The 24,268-nt window shown below is 51.6% G+C and overlaps 1 protein-coding gene across 1 annotated transcript; it reads left to right on the forward strand.

Moving 5' to 3' along the window:
- Positions 1-3,114: 3,114 nt before the first annotated feature.
- On the forward strand, positions 3,115-6,422 carry LOC128946207 (olfactory receptor 14A16-like). The gene is made up of 2 exons (XM_054290088.1): positions 3,115-3,158; positions 5,467-6,422. Exon 2 carries the CDS (start codon positions 5,490-5,492, stop codon positions 6,420-6,422), a length of 933 nt encoding a protein of 310 aa, XP_054146063.1. The 5' UTR covers positions 3,115-3,158; positions 5,467-5,489.
- Positions 6,423-24,268: the final 17,846 nt, after the last annotated feature.

Consider the following 24,268-nt stretch of genomic DNA (forward strand, 5'->3'; position numbering starts at 1 on the left):
ATCTCAAAGCTTGCTTTCATTTCAATCTCGCTTATAGTTTCCATATTCTCAAATTCTTTTGCCAGGCAATCATATTTATAAGGCTTTCCTGTTTCCTCTTCCCCAGCATCTGCTTCTTTTCATTTTCACCACCCTTGCCCTGAAGTTGGGGAACCAGAATGGTTTGTCACAGCCAACCTCATTGAGACCCTTGGTGCCCGAACCTTGAGACCCTGATATTCAGTCATGTCAGCTGAGGTAAGCTGATGGATAGGCCAGCGCTCCCCGGGATTTTTGATTGTACTGGGCCCGAAGATTCATCATTGCTTTGAGGGACCTTGGCCAGGATCCACAGGGACAACGACGGTCTCACCTGCGTAGGATTGCAGGTGGGTTTGGGGAAATGCAGGACAATTATCACCCATTTTGCCACTGTGTTTTTACAATACGCATCCACATCCCATAATTGATTTGAAGTGTTCCAGTGGCTGTTCCACCTGAGGCAGAGAAAGAGAAAAATGGACAGCCGGATTCCCAAAGTAGAAAGGAGCATACAGGGATGCTTTAAGTTAATTCTCACGGATCATGCCCAAATATATTCAAAGAACAACTTAAAATCAATCGTGAAGTGGATTATTAAAATTTTTCCAGATGCCCCTGAGCCTGACTGTCCTCCCTCAATCTAGGCTCCTCCACTTCCTACTACCACAACCTTCTCTTTCACCCTGAATGAACCTCCAGACTCCACCCCCAGAACTGCAGGTCACACCCCCACTTTCAATCATTCCACCTTCAGCCTGGGCCATGCCTCCAGAATGCCAGCCCAGGGGTAAGCCGTCCTAAATCAAGACCCTTCCTCTCCAACACCTGACAAAATGGCAGTGCCCTTTGCCTCCCCCTCCGGCAACAATATAACCCCATGGTCACAGATACTAAGCCCAACTGTCACACTATTTCTAATCCAAATGTTTCTCCTCCAAGTTATTCTTCCTCCTTAAAAAACAGTTTGGATTCCCCAGAGGCACCTTGCCCCTCAACCCCAGAAGGTCCCTAGGAAAGGATTCGGAAGGAAGCAGTTAAGGAAGGAGACTGGCAAATAGTCCCGAAACTCCTTGTTGCCCCGGTATGTTATGAAAGAAGGGGGCAGAATCCCAGGTATCAGCCATTGGTTTGAGGGGAAATCAAGGATCTGTGTAGGGCAGCTAAAGACCATAGGAGGGACTTCCCTTGTTTTAATGGCCTAATGAGGGCCATCTTTACAGCACATGTCTTAACTCCCTATGATTTAAAATATATTATGACCATGTTGTTGTCACCTACAGAATACAGAATACTGTGAAAAGTGGGATGGAAGTGTTTACTAAATCGATTAACAGCGACTATGCTAATAATGAGGCAAGAGCGGAATCAACCATCTAGCTGGAGAAGGACAACACAACCTACCAGATGACCAAGCAGCAGGTATCCCGGTATCCCTAGAGAAGTATTGGATGATATCAAAGAGACGGCTTTGCAAGCTTTAATCCAGGTATTGGATGGTAGCATCCCCAATGTGGACTACCTTGGGTGGCTGCAGCTAAAGCTTTAGGACAATCAGACCATCTTGGGTGCCTGTTAAGTAAGCAAACCAATGCTACCTCCCTCACATTGAGTGGCCTGCTCTCAGACATAGAGACCATCAAACATGCCACCTTGCAGAACAGCGATAGAGTTTTTACTCTGGGCACATGGGCATGGCTGTGTAGACTCTGAGGGCATGTGTTGCATGAACCTCTCCAGCCACAGCGAGTCAATCCACAAGAGCATTCAGGTACTTGAAGGATTCAAGAAGCTTCAAGTGGAAAAAAAAGATTGGTTCAATAAACTCTTCCAGTCCAAGGGACTAAAGGGTTGGATGATGTCGAGCTAAAGCACGACTATTAATTCTCTTAGTGGTTTTTGTTGTATTGTTAATTTTCCCATGATTGTTTGAATGCTTTTAGAAAGTCTTACAAAATTCTTTCAGTTCCATCTTTGTTGTAAAACAGAAAGGGGAAAGATACCCAACACAGGCTCCTCATGGACTCCTTGGAGGAGAGAATTGGAGGCCAGGATGGCACAAAAAACTCTCAGAGACTCAGTGAGGAAAGGAAAATCCTTTAAAGTACCGAAAAGTATTCTTAAATCCATGAAGTACCTTAAAAACCTTGAGTATCTCAAAGCATTAATGAGCCCTGCTAAGTTTCAGTACAAAGCTCTCAAGGGACTCGTTAAAGCAGATAATTGGGACCATGATTGCACAAACCTCTCACAGAGTCTGTATCAAAAGGGAAACATCAAGTACTTTGAAAAAACTGAAGTACCCTGAAGCATAAATGAGACCACTGAGTGTTGTTACTGACAAGGCCTCTCCAGGGACTAATTACAGCAGTAATTGGAGGCCATGATTGCACAAACCTCTCAGAGACTCCAAGGCAAAAGCCAAACCAAAAGTCCTTTGAAAAACTTGCACAGAGGCTCCCAGCACAGAGGCAGCTCCTGTCAAGGGCAGTGCTGCAGAGAGACAGCTCTGCCCAGGAGCAGCTCCTGTGCACAGCCCAGCAGGGCTGGGGCACTGCCTGCAGCCACCCCGGCCACAGCACAGGGGCACACAGGGGTTAAACACAGCCTGGGCTGGGAGCACAGAGCAGAGCTCATTCAGGGCTCTCTAGAGCAGAAATCATCCCAGGTTTGAAACAGTCATTCCCTGGCTGTGGGAAGAGGAGCTGCCGTTCCTGCAGGGATCTCCTGGAGCTGGCACATCCCGCAGCTTTGAGGACCTTTCAGGAGGACTCTCAGAGCTGCTCCAGGGCAGGGCTGTGGCCCTAGGGCAGGGCTGGCTTTCCTTGCTGCCCCAGCCCAGGCACAGCCCAAGGCAGCTCCTGTTGCCAGGCTCTGCTGCAGGGCTGAGCAGCCGGGGCTGCAGCCAGGGGTGCCCAGGGCTGTCCTGCAGAGCAGGGTCCTGCAGCCCAGGGCGCTGTGCTGGGGCAGGGACTCTGCTGCCTGCCAGGGACAGCTCCCAGCGCTGGGGAAAAGCTGTGGGGGGAAGGAGCCACCCTGAGCAGGGCAGGGGCTGCGGCTGAGAGGGGCTGGATGGGGCAGGGCTGCTCCCATCTCCAGACCAGCCTGGGCACAGCTCTGGAGGACACTTCCCAAAGAAGGTAAGCCTGGGATTGCTGTAAAGGTCAGGAGCTTTCCTGAGAGTGTTTCAATTTCCTTCTTGGACAAAGATGGGAATGCTGGGGTGGTGACAAAAAGATTTTTGTGGTTTTTACATTTTTATATATTTATAGCTCTCTGAATTACTATTATATAGTTACAATTCTATAATCCTAACTTAACTCTATAAACTCTTAACTGTACTGAACCACTATTATATTCCTATATGGCTTTAATCCTGAATTAACTCTAGTATGTCTCCTTACCTTTTTCTTAATAACCTGACTGTCTAAATATATTGCTAAAATGCGGTATAGTCCTATTCTTTTATATAGTGCTGAAATAATATATAGTCTTCTAGGAACTGGACATATAGGAGCATTTTGGGTTTTGAGAATGAGCAGAATATGAGCAGTCATTATAAAAAGTGAAGGCAAAGAAGTCTTTGGACCTACTCCAATGGGTTGACGCAGGGGTGTGTAACTAGGGAAACTGAATCTCCTTTTGGAGGTTTGGAGGTTCCTGTTAAATATCCTAATTAATCAACCTTAATAAATTGTTGAAATCAGGAGCTGGGTGTACCCCATCCTGACTGGGACACCTGGAAGCTTCCAATAAATATCTCATTTTTACTTTACTGTTCTAACACTGCTGCAAGGGGGATTTTTCCTCTTTGGGTTATAGACAACAGAGGGATAAGAGAAGCAGAACAGGAATTGTAATCCCAGAATCACAGAACATTCTGAGTTGAAAGGGACACACAGGATCATCAAATGAATGTTTGAACATTTACAGAGACTGCAGAACTGTGACTTAAGCTGGTCAGTCTCTCTGCTGCTAGCCTCCCAAAGGCCCTCAGCCACTCCTCAGCCCTGGACAGCAGCAGCATCACCTCTGCAGGGCCCAGCAGGGCTCTCCTGAGCTGCCCTTGCCCAGCTGAACACAGAGCCTGCCCCAGCCAGGGCCCTGCACACAGGCAGGTTTCTGTAGGGCCGGGGCCAGGGCACACAGGCTGGGATGGGCTCTGTGAGTGCTGACAGGGACAAGGCTCCTCTCAGGAGGGAACATCCAGGCCCAGGGAGATGCTCAGGGAAGGAGAGGGGGCTGAAGAGAGCAGTGCTGGAGGCAGGAGGGCACTGTTGGTGTGTGGGAGGTACCGGGCATAGTTGGGCATGGGAACACTGTCCTGAGTGCCCGGCTGTCTCTGCCCTGCCCTCTCAGGCACAGCACCACAACATCTTCTCTTGGTTCTGCACTGCCCTGATATTGACCCTGTTATCTGCTGCTCTCAGGGAGGCTCTGGAATTTGCAGCAGCTGAGTCAGGCTCTGCCCTTGGCATACCTGCGAGGCAGGGTTGTGTCCATGGGAATGGGGTGTCCAAGTTTCCCTGGCACCTGTGGGGCTGTGGGCAAAGCAGTCCATGGGAAAGGGGAATGAGCTGAGCCTCCTCCCTGAGATCCCACCATGGGCACAGCCGGGGATCTCCTTGCTGTGCCCTTCCAAGCTCTGAGCTGCCCTCCTGGTGCAAATCTGTGCCAGAGCCTCTGGGAGTTCCCTGAATGTCCCATGGGGAAGGGCAGAGCTGCCAGAGCTGAGGAAATGCTGTTGGGTTTGCCAAGGGAGCCGTGAGTATCCTTGGCACAAGGGGGTGCTGAGACCTTGCCCAGAGACCTTTAGAGAAGGTGAGACATTCAGGGATCCCTCTGCTCTGGGCAGGGTCTGGTTTATCGCAGGGTGACTCAGGAGTGTGATTGTTCTCTGATTGCAGCCAAAGGTGCAAAGCCAGGGCAGCTGGGAACAAACCCATCCAGCCCCTCACCTTCCTTTAGCCACAGGGAATCCTTTGCCTCTCCCATCTCTCAGTGGCAAACTCTGAGTGCAGCAGAAATACTGGGGATTTCTGACCTCAGAGAGCCAGGAATGATGTGTGGGTAGGAAAACAATTCCTAAAACTAACTCCTGCCCTCTATTTCCTTTAGAAATGGGAGTGCAGACGCTACCAAGCCTTTCTGCATTAGGAGTGGTTCCCATGACAAATCCTGAATATCCAGCCTTGTACCTCCACCACATGGCCACAAACCCAGGGCAGTGGGGCAGGGATGGCTCCTCAAGAGCCTCCAGGCACAAGCCTGGCTGCTTCTGGCAAACTCAGCCTGCACAACTGGAGCTCAGGCAGGGACTCAGGTGAAGGTTTTCCCAGAGAAGGAACAAGTGTGGGTGAGTCCCAGCAAGACAGTCTGCAGGGAATGGCCCAGGTTTGGCTCCAAGCAGCCTCTCCTGACTTATCACTGTCCTTTATCCATGAACAGGTCCCCAAGTGCAGCCCCAGCAAATGTCCAACAGCAGCTCCATCAGGCACTTCTTCCTGCTGGCATTGGCAGACACGCGGCAGCTGCAGCTCCTGCACTTCTGCCTCTTGCTGGGCATCTCCCTGGCTGCCCTCCTGGCCAACGGCCTCATCATCAGCGCCATAGCCTGCGGCCACCACCTGCACATGCCCATGTTCTTCTTCCTGCTCAACCTGGCCCTTACTGACCTGGGCTCCATCTGCACCACTGTCCCCAAAGCCATGCACAATTCCCTCTGGGACACCAGGGACATCTCCTACACAGGATGTGCCACACAGCTCTTTTTCTTTCTGTTCTTCATCTCAGCAGAGTATTTCCTCCTGACCATCATGTGCTACGACCGCTACGTGTCCATCTGCAAACCCCTGCACTACGGGACCCTCCTGGGCAGCAGAGCTTGTGCCCACATGGCAGCAGCTGCCTGGGCCAGTGCCTTTCTCAATGCTCTCATGCACACAGCCAATACATTTTCCCTGCCCCTGTGCCATGGCAATGCCCTGGGACAGATCTTCTGTGAAATCCCACACATCCTCAAGCTGTCCTGCTCCAAATCCTACCTCAGGGAACAGGGCCTTCTTGCTGTTACTGTCTTTTTGGTATTTGGCTGTTTTGTGTTCATTGTTTTCTCCTATGTGCAGATCTTCAGGGCTGTGCTGAGGATCCCCTCTGAGCAGGGACGGCACAAATCCTTTTCCACCTGCCTCCCTCACCTGGCTGTGGTCTCCCTCTTTGTCAACGCTGGCATTTTTGCCTCCCTGAAGCCCCCCTCCATGTCCTCCCCATCCCTAGATGTGGCAGTGACAGTTCTGTACTCAATGGTGCCTCCAGCCCTGAATCCTCTCATCTACAGCCTGAGGAACCAGGAGCTCAAGGCTGCAGTCTGGAGACTGATGACTGGACAATGTAAGAAACATTAAACTGCTGGACAGTTTCTTAAAATAATTTGTAGTAAAAATTGTCTTTGATACTTCTTGTTGGTTTCATTTTGGAGCTTCTTTTTCATTGTTTACCTTTTTTAATGTTGTCCCTAAATGAAAGTAATCAATTTTGCCATATCTCATTTTGTTTCTCCACACGTCCACTGTTATGAACAAAAATTCGGTTAATATTTTTTTTGTGAGAAAAAGTTACAAAAAGGCAGCCAGATCACTGTAGCTGCCGAAGTTCTTCGTGTTTTGTTATTGTAATCACGGGTCGTTGTCGTTAATGGTTGTTTTTGTATTAGTAAAAGCCCTGGCTGGGGCGAGTTAATGGCCCTTCTCCTGGGTGGGGACCTTCCCGAGGCTAAGTTGTACCTTTCCCAGAATAGTGAAGACACCTGAGAGGGTGGAGGGGGGGTTATGCAAAGTGACTCCCAAGACCAGAATGCTTTGTGGGACCCCCGACTCCAAACCCACGGAGAAACCCCAAAAACAACGAGCCACCTAAGAGTTGAGAGACTGGAGTGATGTCTGGACGTGAGGAGCTGAATGCTGAGCCTGCAGAGACGCGGAACACCTTAGGACCCTCTCGCCCTGACCAAGAGAGACAACCCCGGCGGTGAGACCAGGCTGACTGAGTGGGAGGGGCACCATCTGACTGGGATCAGCAGGCCCTAAAGGCTCCCACGAGGATCTGATCCCCAGCTCTGCCCCTTGTGGACAGAGCTGTGCATATCCTCCTCCTCTGAGTCGCCTTGGGGGAGACGATGGATGCTGCAGACCCGTCGAGCCGCCCAATCCTGAGCTGATCACTTTTAATAAAGGCATTAAAAAGGAGAAGAATTCTCCTGGCCCTGTTTATTTCCGGGAACACTGGGAACGCTGTGTGAGACACTGGGACATACTGGGAGTGACACTGGGGAGGACTGGGACAACCTGGGTAACAGTGGGGACATTGCGGAGAAGACTGGGGACACTGGGGCATCCTGTGGATGACAATGGGGGGGAACTGGAAGGGACTGGGAATAAATTCAGGTGTATTGGAAGGGACTGAGCTCTACTGGGAGGGACTGAAGGGGCACCAGGGTTGAACTGGGTTCTACTTGGGATGAACTGGGCTGTACTGGGGTTATACTCGTCTGTATTGTGAATGAACGGGGCGGGACTGTAGAAGTTTGAATAGGCTGTTCCTGCCTCCACCGCATCCCATTTTCCGAGACTCCCGCCCATCACCGCCCGCAGTCAATCAGCACCGGAGATCAGGGATACGGGGGCGGTGCCTAGAATGGGAAACTTTTTTGCTTACAACTCCCGTCATGCCCTGCAGCTCGACTGAGCCCTATTGGAGTCTGGACTATAACGCCCGTAATGCCCCGCGCTCCACAGAACCCCGGGATCCGCCACCCCCCTTGTCCCATAAGTGTCCCCCAGACCCTCCAGTATCCCTCAGTGCCCCCTTAGCACGCATTCGGGACCCCCCAAAAGCGTCCCCGGATACCCTGAGTGCTCCCAACCCCACAGATGCCTGGTACAGCCACTTCTGGAAATTCATCTCCTCTCATCCCCGCGGTCCCAGAGCCCCTCAGAACACAGTCCCGCACCTAAAACTCCTGCCGTGACCCGTGCCCTAAAGAGCCTGGTTAGAGCTCCCAGACCTCCTCCCAAGGGCTCCCGAACCATTTGCGTTCCCCCTGAGGGCTTTAAGTCACGGCTCGGACGCAAAAGTATCTCCCAAGTGCCTCCCCTAACCTCCAAACATCGCGTTCAAACCACTTCCGGGACTACAGCTCCCATCATGCTGCGCGGCGAACGTCCAGCGCTATTCCAGCCGGGACTTCATCTCCCGTCATGCCCTGCGCCCCACTGAGAGCCATTGCAGCTGCATCTCGAACTCCACGGCCCCATTAAATCATATGATCCCTGCGCCTACAACTCCCATCACCCCCTGCGCCCTGTTCGAGACCCCCCCCAAGGGCCCGCCCGGACCCCGAAGGGGCCCAAATTCTCCTCCCTGACCTCCAGGGGCCCCCTGCACCACCCAAGTGCTGCCCTGGACCCCGAACTATCTCTCGGAATCCCTGAGTGCCCCTCCGAGTGCCCACCAGGCTCCCCCAAGTGTCCTCCAGACCCTCAAGTTCTCTCTGAATTCCCTCCCCAGACACAAAACTGCCACAAACGTGCCCCAGAAAGTTCTCCATGGACCCCGAAGTGGCCCCTTTTACCCTTTCTGTGAAAATGAAAAAAAGATGACAAAAGGATTGAAAACAGGACTAATTACCATAAAGATAGAGAAATCAATAGCACAGTGGTTAATGAATTGATGAAGGGAATTGTGTTACTTAGAACCAATGACCAATACATTTTTTCCTTGCTAAAAAAGTATGGATTTTTTAATATAAAAATTAAAATTTGGTAATATAAATATAGAATAATACTATTATAAAAAAGAAAAATTGTTATAATTTATTAATTCATTACATTTAATTTTATGGGAAAATGCATACATTTTTTATGCTTTGGGATGTCATTCTGTAGGACATGGTCCAAAGATCCCTCATCTGCCTCACGACCACAGTCAAGGACGGAGATTGAAGCCCTCCCCAGGGACTGAGATGAGACCCTTCAAATTCTAACCCATGGTGCTGGCGTGACAGGAGCGGGATGTCTGCCATGGGAATCGGGATGTTTCCCATAGGAACCAGTCGTGAAACAACGGGCCCAACTCACTGCTGGCACCGGTTTGTGCTGTTCAGAACTGGACTGTCTGTGCCTGTTCACAATGGATTTACTCTCCACTGTTCCCTCCATGTGCCGTCCTGCTCCCCTCCCGGCGGTAGATTATAAAAGAGCCCTGAGTTAACCAAAGACTTTGAGACTCTCCCTGACGTGACCAGACGGATCTATTGGCCAGACCACGAAGATTTCATCTCTCGGTTGGTAGCTATTCCCTCCCTCCTTTTCTCTGTCTCTCTGTCCTTTATCTCCTTTCTAATCCTTCTGTTGCATGTGCTGCGGGCACTCAATAAAAGTGCATTTCTTTTGGTTAATACTGAAAGTCCCCTGCTGTGTCTATTTGCACTCTGAGATCAGTGAAACGAACCATCGTGACCCCCCTTGTACCAGGGGATGGTGACACAGCCTGATGGGGTTGCTGCCCACAGCATGTGAACATGATCTTGGTGGCGACTGCGCTGGTTCATCTGCTCTTGCTTTCTGGTCTCCCTATCCCAGAATTGCCTGTGCCACCTGCTTTTCTTATATTGTGGTTCTCTGCAGTTCCTTCAATAGTCAGCCCTTCTTAAGTTCATTCTTGTAATAGGGGATCATCACCTCCCCATCATAGCGAGTGCATTCGAATGCACTTGAATGCATTTTGCCTGCATTCCAAATATGGTCCCTGTTTTTGATTTAACGTTGGATGTCTGTTTGAATTTTCTACCTCTATCGAGGCAGGGATTGAAGGTACTTGTGATGATATTTAGTGTTCAGTTTCAGGTAGTTTTTGTTTCTTATCAGTGACACAGCCTCACAACCATGAGTTCTGCAGCCTTTCATCCAAGGCACTAAATGGCTCACTGTCTCTTGTTACAAGACCTGGGTGGTTCCAAGGAGACCATGGTGATACTGGGGATCCAAGGAGACCGTGGTGACACCATGGAAATTCATGGAACCATGGGCATTGTGACACAGCAGGGCTTCAGGGGGCCAAGGAGTCAATTAGGACTCTACCAAACCTCATGGAACCAAGGGCCCATTGTAACACTGGAGAACTTCAGGGAACCAAGAGTCTCTTGTGACACAGGGGGTACTCATGAAACCATGGAGACCATTTAGAAACTTCAAGGCCTGATGGAACCAAAGGTCATTCTGGCACTTCTGAGCCTTGGAAGCAAAGAGACCACAGTGACACAGTGGGGCTCTGTGGAACCAAGGGGCCGTGGTGACATTGTGGAGTGTCATTGAACCAACTGTCCATGGTGGCACTGCAGGGCCTGATGGAATCATGGGCACCATTGTGACACTACAGGGTGTCATGGAAGCAAGGGGCCATTGTCACACTCTGGGGCCTCTTGGGATCCAAGGGCACTAGGGATACCATGGAAATTATGGCAACTGTGACACCATGAAACCAAGGAGACCATTGTGACACTACAGGACCCCATGGAACTAAGGATTCATGGAACAGTGCAGGATACATGGAACCGAGGGGCCGTTGTGAAGCTGTAGAACCAAAAGAGCCCATTCTGACACCGTGGGCCCCCATGTATCCAAAGGTCCATTTTGACATTGCAGGGCCTCATGGAATCCTGGAGACCACTGTGAAACTTTGGGGCCTTGTTGAATTAAGTGGCCCTGCAGGGCCTGATGGAACCAATGAGACCCCATAGAACCAAGGGTCCACTGTGACCCTGTGGTACCAAGGTGTCGTGGGTTGACCCAGGCCAAATGCCAGGCATCCATGTGGGCTGCTCACTCATTCCCCTCTGCAGCTGGACAAAGAAAATTTAATAAAGGGTTTGTGGGTTGAGATGAGGACTGGGTGAGATCACTCATCAAATACTGTCCTGGGAAAAACAGGCTTAGCTTAGAGATGTGGAATTCATTTATTACTAAGTCATAGTAGGAAAAGGGGAAATAAAATAAGCCCCTCACCTCCCTCCTTCCAGCTCTGCCTCCTACCCCAGCAGTGCAGGGAGTCAGGGAATGGGGGTTATGGTCAGTTCATCACCCATGGCTTCTGCCCCTGCTCAGGGAGAGGAGTGGTTCCCCTGCTGCACCGTGGGTCCCTCCCAAGGGAGACAGTTCTGCAGGAGCTTCTCCCATGTGAGTCCATTTCAGGGGCAACAGCCCTCTGCAAACTGCTGCAGTGTGAGTCCATGCCAGGGACAACAGTCCTTCCCAAACTGCTGCAGCATGGGTCACTCTTCCAGGGCGTGCATTCCTCCAGGGACAGGCTGCTCCAGCCTGGGAGCAGAGCCCCTCTCTCCATGGCTCTCCTACAGCGTGCCTGGGTCTCCAGTGCCTGGAGCACCTCCTGCCCCTCCTTCTGCACCGACCTTCATGTGTGCAGAGTTGTTCTTCTCACATGCTCTCCCTCTGCTCTCCTCTGACTGCAGTTAAAACTGTGCTACAATCTCTATTTTGATTTCTTTTTCAATCTGTTATCGCAGAGGCATTGCTACCATTTGTAACTGGCCCAGCCTTTGCCAGCAGCAGGTCCATCTTTGAAGCCACCAGGAACTGGCTGTGCCAGACACGGTGGAAGCTTCCAGCAGCTTCTCACAGGAACCATCCCTGTGCCCCCCTGTGAAATACAAAGCTGTGTTTCATGTCAGGTACATACAGGCAACATGGTATTTGTGATTGTAATATGGGTGGAAACCGACCATGGGACAGTTATAAAGACAAATTCTAATAATTACTGAGGAAAGTAAAGCATGGAAGAAGGCCTTTGAACCTATCCTTTCAGGATTCTGCAAGACTGTTTCAGGACCAAAAGGGACCTTCAGGGATTTCAAAGATCAACACCTTCAGTGACTGGGATTGTACTGGGATACTATGGGGATCATACTGGGAGCAGCTGAGCCCATGCCGGGGCAGACTGCGATCACACTGAGGGAGACTGTATCATACTGGGATCATACTGGGATGGAGTTGGAGCCTGCAGGGGGCAATTGAGACCATATTGGGGACAGATGGGATATACTGGGAGTGACTGGGATCATTCTGAGGGTGACCAGGAGCAGCTCTGAGCAACTGGGATCATGCAAGGAGCAACTGGGAGGAACTGGGAGTGACTGGGTGCGTGCTGGGGTGATTGGAAGCCACTGGGTTTATACTGGGATGAACTGGGGTCATGCTGGAGGTGACTGAGATCATACTGGCAGTGAGTGCCACTACACTGAGGCTGACTGGGAGTGGTTGTGAGCAAATGGGATCATGCTGGAAGGAACTGGGAGTTACTGGGAATGTGCTGGAAGGAACTGGGGTACACTGGGAGAGACTGGGAGTGACTGGAACAAAAGTGAGGGTGAAAGGGAACAACTGGAACCATGTGGGACACAACTGTTTCACACTGGCAGGGACTGGGAGCACACTGGGATCATCTCTGGATCATACTGGGAGGGACTGGACTAACACTGGGAGTGTCTGAGAGTGACTGGGAACACACCCTGCAAATCATTCCCCATACTGGGGGGGTCTGGGAGCAACTGGGAGCAAGTGGCATCATACTGGGAGTGACTGGGTTGATCTAGCTGGAGGCAACTGGGACCCTACTGGGAGTGATTGGAAGTTACTGGGATTATACTGGGACCATACTGGGAGTGCTGGCATGTGACAAGGATCATACTGGAGCTTCCTAGGCTCCTATTGGTATTGAAAGGGAGCAACTGGGATCACACTTTGGGCTACTGGGAGCAACTGAGAGAAACTGGGATCATGCTGCAAGCAAACTGGAGGAACTGGCAATGACTGGATGCATGATGGCGGCAACTGGGATATGCTGGGCATGACTGAGATGATACTGGGATAACAAGCACCTTACTGGGATCACTGTGAGTCTGGGAAGAACCATGGACATGCTGAGGGAAACTGGGATGTACTGGGAGTGTTTGTAATCATACTGGGAATGACTGGGAACAAGAGGGACCATGCTGGGGAGAACTGGGACCATGGTAAGGGCAACTGGGAGTGAGTTGGAGTGACTGGGTCTACACTGGGGGCAACTGGGCATGACTGGGATCATGCTGGCAAGGACTGGGATCACATGGGGAGTGACTGGGACTATAGAAGGGACAACAGGGTTCAACTGGGATCACACTGGGAGGAACAGGGAGCAACTGGAACCATGCTGGGGGCAACTGGGATCATACTGGGTCGTACTTGGACTGCACTGAGGGTGACTGGGAGTGGCTGTGAGCAGCTGGGATCAGGCTGGAAGCAACTGAGGACAACTGGGACTAACTGGGAACATGCTGGGAGTAATTGGAATATGCTGGGAGTGATTGAAACCACAGTGGGGGTAAATGGGAGCAACTGGAATCCCACTGGATGATAATGGGAGCAGCTGTGCCCATGCTGGGGTCATACTGGAACTGGCTGGCATCATACTGGGATTGACAGGAATTGTACTGGGAGTATCTAAAAGTGACTGGGATCCTACTGGAACCAGACTGGGAGTGACTGGAAAGGTGCTGGCTATGACTGGAACCATGCTGGAGGTGACTGGGAGCAACAGGGCCCACACTGGAGTGACAGGGAGTCACTCTGAGCATGACTGGAATCATACTGGGAGGATCTACGAGTGACTGGGATCATATCGGGGTGGTTGTAACCATACTGGGAGTAACTGGGTGCAACTGGGATCATCCTGGGAGCCACTGGGATTACAGCAGATGAGAATGGATCCTGACTGGGGGTTACTGGGAGCTACTGGGCCCCTTGCTGGCAGGAAAATGTGGACACATTGGGAGCAACTGGGATCAACTGGAGGATACTGCAACCATGCTAAGGGGACTAAGGACACAACTGGGGTAACTGGGATCACACTTTGGGCAACTGCCAGAAACTGGGATCATGCTAGAGGCAAGTGGGAGTAAGTGGGAAAGACTGGGATAATTTTCAGGAAACCAGAACCTCACTGGGGCAACTGGGATATGCTGGGAGTGTCTGTGACCGTACTGGGGGCACTGGAACCACACTGCAAACAGCTGGGACCATGCTGGGGAGGGGCAACTGGGAGTGAGTGGGACCATGCTGAGAGGGACTGGGACTATTCTAGAGAAAACTGGGATCATACTGGGAGGAACTGGGAACAACTGGAACTATTCTGGCAGCAGCTGGGGTCATACTGGGATCACAGTGGGAGCAGCTGGGTCCATGCTGGCTGAGACTGGGATCACACTGTGGGTGACTGGAATCATATTGGGATTGACTGGGAGGGGCTGTGGGCAACTGGAATCATGCTGAAAGCAACTGGGAGGAAGTGGGAGTGACTGGGAGCATGCTGGGGGTGACTGGGATATACTGGGAGAGACTGGGAGTCATGAGGATCATACTGGACACTACTGGGGTCCTGCTGGCATTGACAGGGAGCAACTGGGAACACACTGGGGGCCACTGGCATCACACTGGGAGTGACTGGGATCCGACTGGGACTATAGTGGGTGTCAATAGACCCTGACTGGGGTTACTGGGAGCTACCAGGCCCATGTTGGGAGCTGCCTGTGCACACACTGGGAGGAACTGGGAACAACTGGGAATGACAGGATGCATGCTGGTGACAACTGGGATTTCCTGGCAGTGACTGGGATAAAACTGGGGGCAGCTGAACCATGCTGAGGTAACTGGGAGTGCCTGGCAATGAGTACGAGTATGTTCAGGGCAGCTGGGATAGGCTGGGAATGCCTGAGACCATGCAGGTGGTGACTGGAACCACACTAGGAGCCGCTGGGAATGTGCTGGGGGAACTGGGACCATGCTGGGGGCAAGTGTGAGTGACTGGGGTCCTGCTGGGAGAGACTGGCATCATACTGGGAGGTACTGGGACTATAATATGGGCAACTGGTAGAACTGGGAACACACTGGATGAAAGTGGGAGCAACTGGGAGCAACTGGGACCATGTTGGGGACAAATTGCATAATGGGGAATGACTGTGAGTGCCTGGGCTCATACTGGAAGAGGAGGGGTCCTGCCAGGAGTGAGGGGAAGTGACCAGGATCATCCTGGGAGTGACAAGGAAACTGGAAGGACACAGGGGCAGCAACTGGGCTCATGCTGGGAGCAGAGCTCCTGGACAGGATAGATGCAGGGGCCAAACCCAACAAGGTGAGGTTCAACAAGTCCAAGTGCCAGGTCCTGCAATTTGGCCACAATAACCCCTGCAGCACTACAGGCTGGGGACAGAGTGGCTGGACATGAGCCAGGCAGAAAGGGACCTGCAGGGACGGATGGACAGCAGGCTGGACATGAGCCAGCAGTGTGCCCAGGTGGCCAAGAAGGCCAATGGCTCCTGGCCTGGATCAGGAATAGTGTGGCCAGCAGGAGCAGGGCAGTGATTCTTCCTCTGTGCTCAGCACTGCTTGGGCAGCACCTCGAGTGCTGTGTCCAGTTCTGGGCCCCCCAATTTAGGACGGCCATGGAGGGGCTGGAGCATGTCCAGAAAAGGGCAACAAGGCTGGGGAGGGGTCTGGAACACAAGTCCTGTGAGGAGCAGCTGAGGGAGCAACTGGGGTTGTTTATCCTGGAGAAGAGGAGGCTCAGGGAGACAAGGCAGTGTCAGGGCACAGGTTGGACTTGATGATCTCCAAGGCCTTTTCCAACCCTGCTGATTCTGTGATTTTCTGAAACCACCCTTGGAGCAGTTGCAGGAGGAGCCCTGGGCCTCCTCTTCAGGAGCTCCAGCAGCCCAGGTCCCTCAGCTTCTCCTGCCAGCCCCAAAGCCCATCCTGTCAGTCCTGCAGAGCCTCTGCAGCTCCTCCTCACTGCCCAGAACAGGGAGCCCCAGAGCCAGACACAGCAGCCCAGATGTGCCCCCCTGGCCTGGGGTGCCTCTGGCAAGGGAGCAGCAGGAGGCACTGCAGGAGCCTGCAGACAATTCCTGCAGCACTTGTAGGATGATCCTGCTGCCCAAGGGATGTTCCCATGGTGCCCGGTCAGGAACTGTAATGGGGAGTGGGGCCAGAGAGTAAAGGGCAAACGGGGATGGGCTGTTTACAGGGCAGGGAACAGGGGTGGGCAAGAGGAAGAAATTTATACCAGAGAAAGAGGAAAGAAAGCAAAGGTGAAGCACAGGAAATGCTGAGGGCAGTTTGGGGGTGGCTGCCACGCAGCCCTGGCTCTGAGCAACAGCATCTGCAGTGGGACAGGAAACTCCCAGCTGATGGGAACAAACTTTCTGGCTGACTGCAGAGGCCAGGACAAAGCTGAGTGATTTCCCTGGTGTCCCCCAGCCCTTGCTGGCCCCAGGGGCTGATGGCATTTGTCCTCCCTCAGTTTATGTCCCCACAGCAACAGCATGGGGGTGCTCCCCCTGCTGTGTGCAATGCAATCAGGGGCTGCTGAGCCAGTGCTGCCGTGTCTGTGCCTGCAAGGATGGGGCACCTGTGTGAGCTGGGGGAGAGGCCAGGGCTGCAGAGGGGGGATGTTGTTGGCAGCTCCATGAGGACGCTCTGGGACGCTGCCCTGGGCTGTGCAGTGCACTGGGGATGGATCAGCCCCTGCTCTGCTGCTCCTTCCCATCTGCCCCAGGGCCCTTGCAGAGACCCAGCCATGCTGTTTGCCCCAGCCTGCCCATGGCCAGTCTGGGGCTGCTCACAGGGGCTTCTGTGCTCAGCATTGGCCTGGGTGTGTTCTTGAGAGATCTTGGGCAAGGAGCCTGGAGCCCCCAGGCCCTGGGCTGAGGCGCCAGCGCTGCCCCAGCAGTGCCCATGGCCTGTCCCTGCTGCAGCCCCGGCACTGCCACCCCTAGGACTGTGCCCGGCCCCGAGAGCACTCAGGCCCTGCAGCAACACCAGGGCCAGCAGGGCAGCGGGGCAGGGCGACAGCAGCAGCACTGGCAACACCAAGTAAGTGCTGCTGCTGCTGGGCACAGCGGCTGGGCCAGCCCTGATCTGCCCCAGCTCTGCACACAGACATTGCTGCTGCAGCTCCAGAGAAGGAAACAAAAGGGCATCTCTGGTGAAAACTCTGCTGGGGGATCCTATACTTCCTTTAACACCACCAAGAGTGCAGCCCCTCATTGACACAGTCTGTGGTCACAGGGAATGTGGAGAGAAACAAACTGAGAAATGGTACAAACAATGACATTTCTTTGTGGGTAATATAAAAAAGTAAAGCAAAGAAAAATAACCTCCAAAATGAAATCAACAAGGAATATCAAAGATAATTTTTATTACAAGTGTTTTGCTGAAGTTGGCCAGCAGTTTAATGTTTCTGCAACCGTCCAGTCATCAGTGTCTACACTGCAGCCTTGAGCTCCTGGTTCCTCAGGCTGTAGATGAGGGGGTTCAGGGCTGGAGTAACCACTGAGTACAGCACTGAGAGTGCCAGATTCAGGGAAGGAGAGGACATGGAGGGGGGCTTCAGATCAGAAAATGTGCCAGTGCTAGTGAACAGAGTGACCACAGCCAGGTGAGGGAGGCAGGTGGAAAAGGCTTTGTGTCGTCCCTGCTCAGAGGGAATCCTCAGCACAGCCCTGAAGATCTGCACATAGGAAAAAACAATGAACACAAAACAACCAAAACCAAAACTCACACTAAGAGCAATGAGTCCCAGTTTCCTGAGGTGGGATTTTGAGCAGGAGAGTTTGAGCATCTCTGGGATTTCACAGAAGAACTGCCCAAGGTCGTGGCCATGGCACAGGGGCAGGGAAAATGTCTTGGCTGTGTGCATGAGAGCATTGAGAAAGGCACTGGCCCAGGCAGCTGCTGCCATGTGGACACAAGCTCTGCTGCCCAGGAGGGTCCCATAGTGCAGGGGTTTGCAGATGGACACGTAGCGGTCGTAGCACATGATGGTCAGTAGGGCAAGCTCTGCTGAGATGAAAAAGGCAAAAAAACCCAGCTGGGCCGCACATCCTGTGTAGGAGATGTTCCTGGTGTCCCAGAGGGAATTGTGCATGGCTTTGGGGACAGTGGTGCAGATGGAGCCCAGGTCAGTGAGGGCCAGGTTGAGCAGGAAGAAGAACATGGGCATGTGCAGGTGGTGGCTGCAGGCTACAGCGCTGATGATGAGGCCGTTGGCCAGGAGGGCAGCCAGGGAGATGCCCAGCAAGAGGCAGAAGTGCAGGAGCTGCAGCTGCCGCGTGTCTGCCAATGCCAGCAGGAGGAAGTTCCTGATGGAGCTGCTGTTGGACATTTACTGTGCCTTGGCATGGGGATCTGTAAAAAATTTTTCATGGAATAGTTGGGTTTGGAGAGGACTTTAAATATCCCAGCACAGCTTGGGGGCACTTTCCCCCCACTGCCTGCCCAGGGCTCTGCTGCCTGGAGCTGTCCCTGCCAGAAGCTGCTTCCCTGTGCCCAGGGCTGGGCTTTGCCAGTGCTGCCAGAGCCCAGCCCAGCCCTGGGGACTCAGCTCTGCCCTGCAGACCCCTCCCAGCTCTGGCACTGCCCAGGTGCAGCTCTGGCTCTGCAGGCTCTGATGGCAAAATCAGAGCAACCCTGAGGAGTCCGTAAAAGTGACACTGATGCTGCCTCTAAGGGGTCTTTTTCTGATTTCTGTCACTGCCTGGTTTATTCAGATCTGAGATAATAATTTTTTATTTTTCTAAATGTGAACTGAGAGATGAATATCTATAGGCAATTTCCCATCAAGGCAACCCAGAGCAGTAGATTAAAAAGGCAGGATTTTCCCTTTTACGCAGCCCCTGCCTTGCTGTGCTCCCTCTATAATCTGCTTGGAAAAGTTCTGCAGTTAAATGCCATGTTGTGAGCAGTCCTGAACAATGCAGCATCCTCCCTACACAAGGAGAACACTTCCAAGCCTGATCAGCTGTCTCCTCCCACTCAGATCCTGTCCCCCAGTGCTGGGAGCAGCTGCCAGGGCTGGCTGAGAGCTGTCCCTGGCAGGCAGCAGAGTCCCTGCCCCAGCACAGCGCCCTGGGCTGCAGGACCCTGCTCTGCACCACAGCCCTGGGCACCCCTGGCTGCTCTGCACAAGAGACAATCAGAGAAGGTACTCACAGGGTCTGTAGGCATTGGGATGTTCCAGCTGCAGGAGATGGCTCCAGGAGCTGCAGCTGCATTGTCCTGCAGCCAGAGGTTCCTGTGCCAAGGGCTGGCAGTGATTCTGCCCCAGGCACTTCTCAGCACCTTCCCAGCCCTGACTGACTGAAGCTCTCTGTGCTTCTGTGCTGTGCCCAGGGTGGCTGCAGGCAGTGCCCCAGCCCTGCTGGGCTGGCAGAAGAGCTGCTCATCAAGAGAAATGTGCTTTTGAAGCTCTTCTTGGTTACCAGGAGCTGCCTCTGTGCCAGGAGCCCAGCCCAGCTCAGCAGCACAGACACAGCACAAGGACTTTAATGAGCCTCTGGGGCTTTGTGCTCAGGCCCTGAACATCAGTCCCTGAGAGGGAGCTGAAGAAACCTCTCCAGAACTCCAAGTCAGAATCCAACTCCAAACTTTCTTGGACTTTTAATGGGTTCCACTGCGGGACACGACTGAGAAAGTGTCCCCAGGCCCCAGGCAGAGCAGAGAACTGCAGGCAGTGATGACAAAGACAAGGCAAGTCTTGGTGCCCTGGGGCACAGCAGTGTCTGTGCCACCAAGGGCTGTGAGGAGACACCTTGTCCAGAGGCCCTGGGGCCTCCTGGCACAGCCCCAGCCAGGCTGGGCACTGTCAGCCCCTTGTCCTGCCCTCAGCATCCCCCCCTAGCCCACATCCCAGGGGCCTCAAGGATCTGCTAGAAGGAGTCCCTGGGGAGCCTGGGTCAGGAATGGCCCTTGGGGCTCCATCATTCTCCCTGGGACTGCAGGCTTTTCAAAGGACTTTGGGTTTGGCTTTTGCCTTGCAGTCTCTGAGAGGTTTGTGCAATCATGGCCTCCAATTATCTGCTGTAATTAGTCCCTGGAGAGGCTTTGTCAGTAACAACACTCACTGGCGCTCATGAATGCTTCAAGGTACTTCAGTTATTTTAAAGTACTTGGTGTTACCCTTTTGATACAGACTCTGTGAGAGGTTTGTGCAATCATGGCCCCAATTATCTGCTTTAATGAGTCCCTGGAGAGTTTTGCACTGACACTCAGTGGAGCTCATTAATGCCTTGAGATACTCAAGGTTTTTAAGATACTTTATGGATTTAAGAATACTTTTAGGTACTTTCAAGGATTTTCCTTCCCACACTGAGTCTCTGAGAGGTTTTTGTGCCATCCTGGCCACCAGTTCCCTCCTCCATGGAGTCCATGAGTAGCCTGTGTTGGGTATCTTTCTCTGTTCTGCTTTACAACAAAGATGGAACGGAAAAAATTTTTCAAGACTTTCTAAAAGCATCCAAACAAACATGGAACAAATAACAATACAACAATCACTAAGAGAACGAATTGTTCTGTTTTAGCTCGACATCATCCAAGCCTTTTAGTCCCTTGGATTGGAAGAGTTTGTTGAACCAATCTTTGTTTTCCACTTGAAGCTTCTTGAACCTTTCATTCAGTACCTGAATGCTCTTGTGGATTGAGTCGCTTTGGCTGGAAAGTTTCTTACAACACAGCTCTCGGAGTCTACACAGCCATGCCCATGTGTGCAGAGTAAAAACTCTATCACTGTTCTGCAAGATGGCATGTTGGATGGTCTCTATGTGAGAGCAGGCCACTTAATGTGAGGGAGGTAGCATTGGTTTGCTTACTTAACAGGCACCCAAGATGTTCTAATTGTCCTAAAGCTTTAGCTGCAGCCACCCAAGGTAGTCCAAATTGGGGGTGCTACCATCCGATATCTGGATTAAAGCTTGCAAAGCCATCTCTTTGATATCATCCAATACTTCTCTCAGGATACCTGCTGCTTGGTCATCTGGTAGGTTGTGTTGTCCTTCTCCAGCTAGATGGTTGATTGTCAATTCTGCCCTTGCCTCATTATTAGCATAGTCTGCTATTAATTGATTTAATAAACACTTCCATCCCCCTTCCCACAGGGTGTATTCTGTAGGCGACAACAACATGGACGTAATATATTCTAAATCATAAGGGGTTAAGATACATGCTGTAAACATGGCCCTCATTAGGCCATTAAAACAAGGTTAAGTCCTTCCTCTGGTCTTTAGCTGCCCTACACAGATCCCTTATATCCCTGTAAACCAATGGCTGATAGCTGGGATTTTGCCCCCTTCTTTCATAACATATGGGGGCAAAGGGAGTTTTGAGACTATTGGCCAGTCTCCTTCCTTAATCGCATCTTGCTGGATTCTTTCCTAGGGGTCTTCTGGGGTTGAGGGGCAAGGTGCCTCTGGGGAATCCAAACTGTCTTCTGGGGAGGAAGAATAACTTGGAGCAGAAACTTTTGGATTAGAATTAGTGTGACAGTTGGGCTTAGTATCTTTGACCATGGGTGTTATATTGTTGCTGGACGGTGAGGCAAGGGGCACTGCCATTTTGTCAGGTGTTCCAGGCCTTGATTTAGGATGGCGGACTTCTGGGGTGGAGTTCTGGAGGCATGTCCCAGGGTGAAGATGGAATGATTGACAGTGGGGGCATGACGCGCAGTTGTGGGGGTGGAGTCTGGAGATTTGTTCAGGGCGGAAGAGAAGGTTGTGGTAGCAGGAAGTGGAGGAGCCAAGATGGAGGGAGAATGGTTGGGCTCCCAACACATTCAGGCTCCTTCCATCTTGAGTCTCCAGGGCATGATGCTCCAAGACCACGTGGCCATTGCCATCTTGGACCATTATAAAAGATTTGAGAAGGGCAGGTTTGAGGGGAGGTCCCACTTTAGGACTGACCAACGGATTGAGTTTTCAACATGTTTCTTGCTGGTAAAGGGTCTCAAATTTGGTGTGGAAAATTGGGAGCATGCGCGGTGCAATGGGGTCCTTCTTGATTGAAAGATTGTACAGTTTAACTCCCACTGAGTCCCAAAATTCAGTGGTATGGATTTCGTCAGCAGAGGCCTCCGGAAAACTTTTAAACATCCACCTCATGATTGATTTTAATTCATTCTTTGAAAATATGATGTCATGATCAGTGAGAATGAAAGGATCCATATATGCTCCTTTCTACTTTGGACATCTGGCTTCCTATTTCTCCCGTTCTCTCCCTTATGGGGAAGAGCCACCAGAACACCCCAAATCAATAATGGGATGTGGGTGCATCTTGTAAAAACAAAGTGGCAAAATGGGCAATAAATGTCTTGCATTTCCCCAAACCCACCTGCAATCCTATGCAGGTGAAACCATCATTGTCTCTGCTGATCCTGGCCAAAGTCCCTTGAAGCAACGATGAATCCGCCGGGCCGGGCACAATCCAAAATCCCGGGAAGCACTGGCCTATCCATCAGCTAACCCCAGCTGACATGACTGACACAGGGAGCCCTGAATGTCATGGTCCCTGTTCGGATGCCAAATGTCACAATGAAGGTGGCTGCAACAAATCTCTCTGGTTCTCCTGACTTCAGGGCGAGGGTGGCAAAAAGGAAAAGGAGCAGGATCAATGGAGTTCTTTAAAAGGAACTTTAATAACAGGGTGAAAAACAATAAAAATGGAGAAGTTAAGAACAGTATGAGGGGCAGGATCCAAAGATCCAAGACTAAGAGGAAGCAAAAACATGTACGCTTGGGGGTAGAACACTCTAGAACAATAACTCTATAAGGGAAACAGGTAACCAATAGGGGAATAGAATTTAGACAACTTAGCATAACAACACTAAAGGCTTATGGGGGAACTCTCAGGCTCACCTTAAGTTAAGCAAATGATTCCTAGGGCTTGTAACTCATGCCCAATTTTTTTGGGGTAAAATCTGGCTGACTCTGAGTTACAGCTGGCCTAACTACCATACCGCTTGTTTGCACTGGCCCCTTGTGACCATGCAGCCCAGCAGAGCCACAATGATGTCCTTGGTTCCATGAGGCTCCACAGTCTCACATTGGTCCCTTGTATCCATAGTGCTCTGTGGTGCCACAACGGCCCCTTCATTTCACAAGGCTCTCAGAAGTCACATTGCTCTCCATAGGAAGGAAACCACGGAGGAAACCTCCATGTTTCAGGAGCTGATGAATGGCAGCCACCAGAGGCCAAGGCAAGCCTGACCTTCCTGTCTTGGCAGGTTTGCTTGCAGCAACCCTTGGATATTTGAAATTATTATTGTGGAGTCTAATTTAAAACATTTGTGCCTGGAGAAGAGTTGGGGATTTTTTCACAAAAAGAAAAGCACAGATTCCTTTCAAGTGTTTGGAAAACAGGCGAATGCTGCCCCTCAGGAGTGAAAGACAAGCCAGACTTGTCTGTCCTGCAGCTTTCGTCTGGGAGCAATCCTTGAATACACAAACATTGGGAGGTGGAATCCTGATTTTGGCCATGGATGCCTGGAAAAAACAGACAGTTCTTTTCCAGAAAAAGAAAAGCCCAAAACCCTGGTGTTTCATTGGCAGATGGGAGTGGCCTTCTACATTCCAAAGTCAAACAGACCTGTTAGATGACCCCTGGGAGGCCAAGGCTGCCACATCTCTTTCATGTTCTCTTGCTTCCACAGGGCCCTGCAGTGTCACAATGGCTCCTTGCTTTCATGAGGCCTTCCAGTGTCACAATGGTTCTCTTGCTTCCATGATGCTCTCAGGTGTTTTAATGGCCTCTTGGTTACACAAGTCCTTAAGGATCTTAAATGTCTCCATGGTTCCACAAGGCCCATAGTGTCATAATGGCCTATTGGTTCCATGAAGCCTTGCTGTGTCCAATGGCCCCTTGGTTCCATTGGAGCCCAGTAGTGCAACAATGATCCCATTGTTTCCACAAGTTCCCATAGTGTCACAATGGCCCCCTTGCTTCCATGAGGCCCTGCAGGGTCACAATGGCCCTTTGGTTCCGTGGGGCCTCACAGTGTCACAATGGTCTCCATGATTCCATGGGGCCTTGCAATGCCACAATGCTCTCCATGGATCCATGGTGCCTCACAGGATCACAATGGCCCTTTGGCTCCATGAGGCCCTGAAATGCAGCAATGGCCTCTTGGTTCCACAAAGCCCTGCTCCTTCACACTGGCCCCTTGGGACCATGTGGCCCAACAGACCCACAAAGATGTCCTTGGTTCCATGAGGCCCCACAGTTTCACAGTGGCCCCTTGGATCCATGGTACCCTGCAGTGTCACAATGTTTCCCTGGTTCCACAAGTTCCTACAGTGTAACAGGTTCCACAAGGCCCTGCA

Source organism: Melozone crissalis, unplaced genomic scaffold (genome assembly GCF_028551555.1).
Source record: "Melozone crissalis strain CALT ecotype California unplaced genomic scaffold, PUWL_Pcris_2 ptg000079l_1, whole genome shotgun sequence".
Lineage (NCBI taxonomy): Eukaryota > Metazoa > Chordata > Aves > Passeriformes > Passerellidae > Melozone > Melozone crissalis.

Excerpts from the sequence above, each read along its gene's own strand:
- LOC128946207 (XM_054290088.1), top strand. The coding sequence starts at position 5,490 with ATGTCCAACAGCAGCTCCATCAGGCACTTCTTCCTGCTGGCATTGGCA.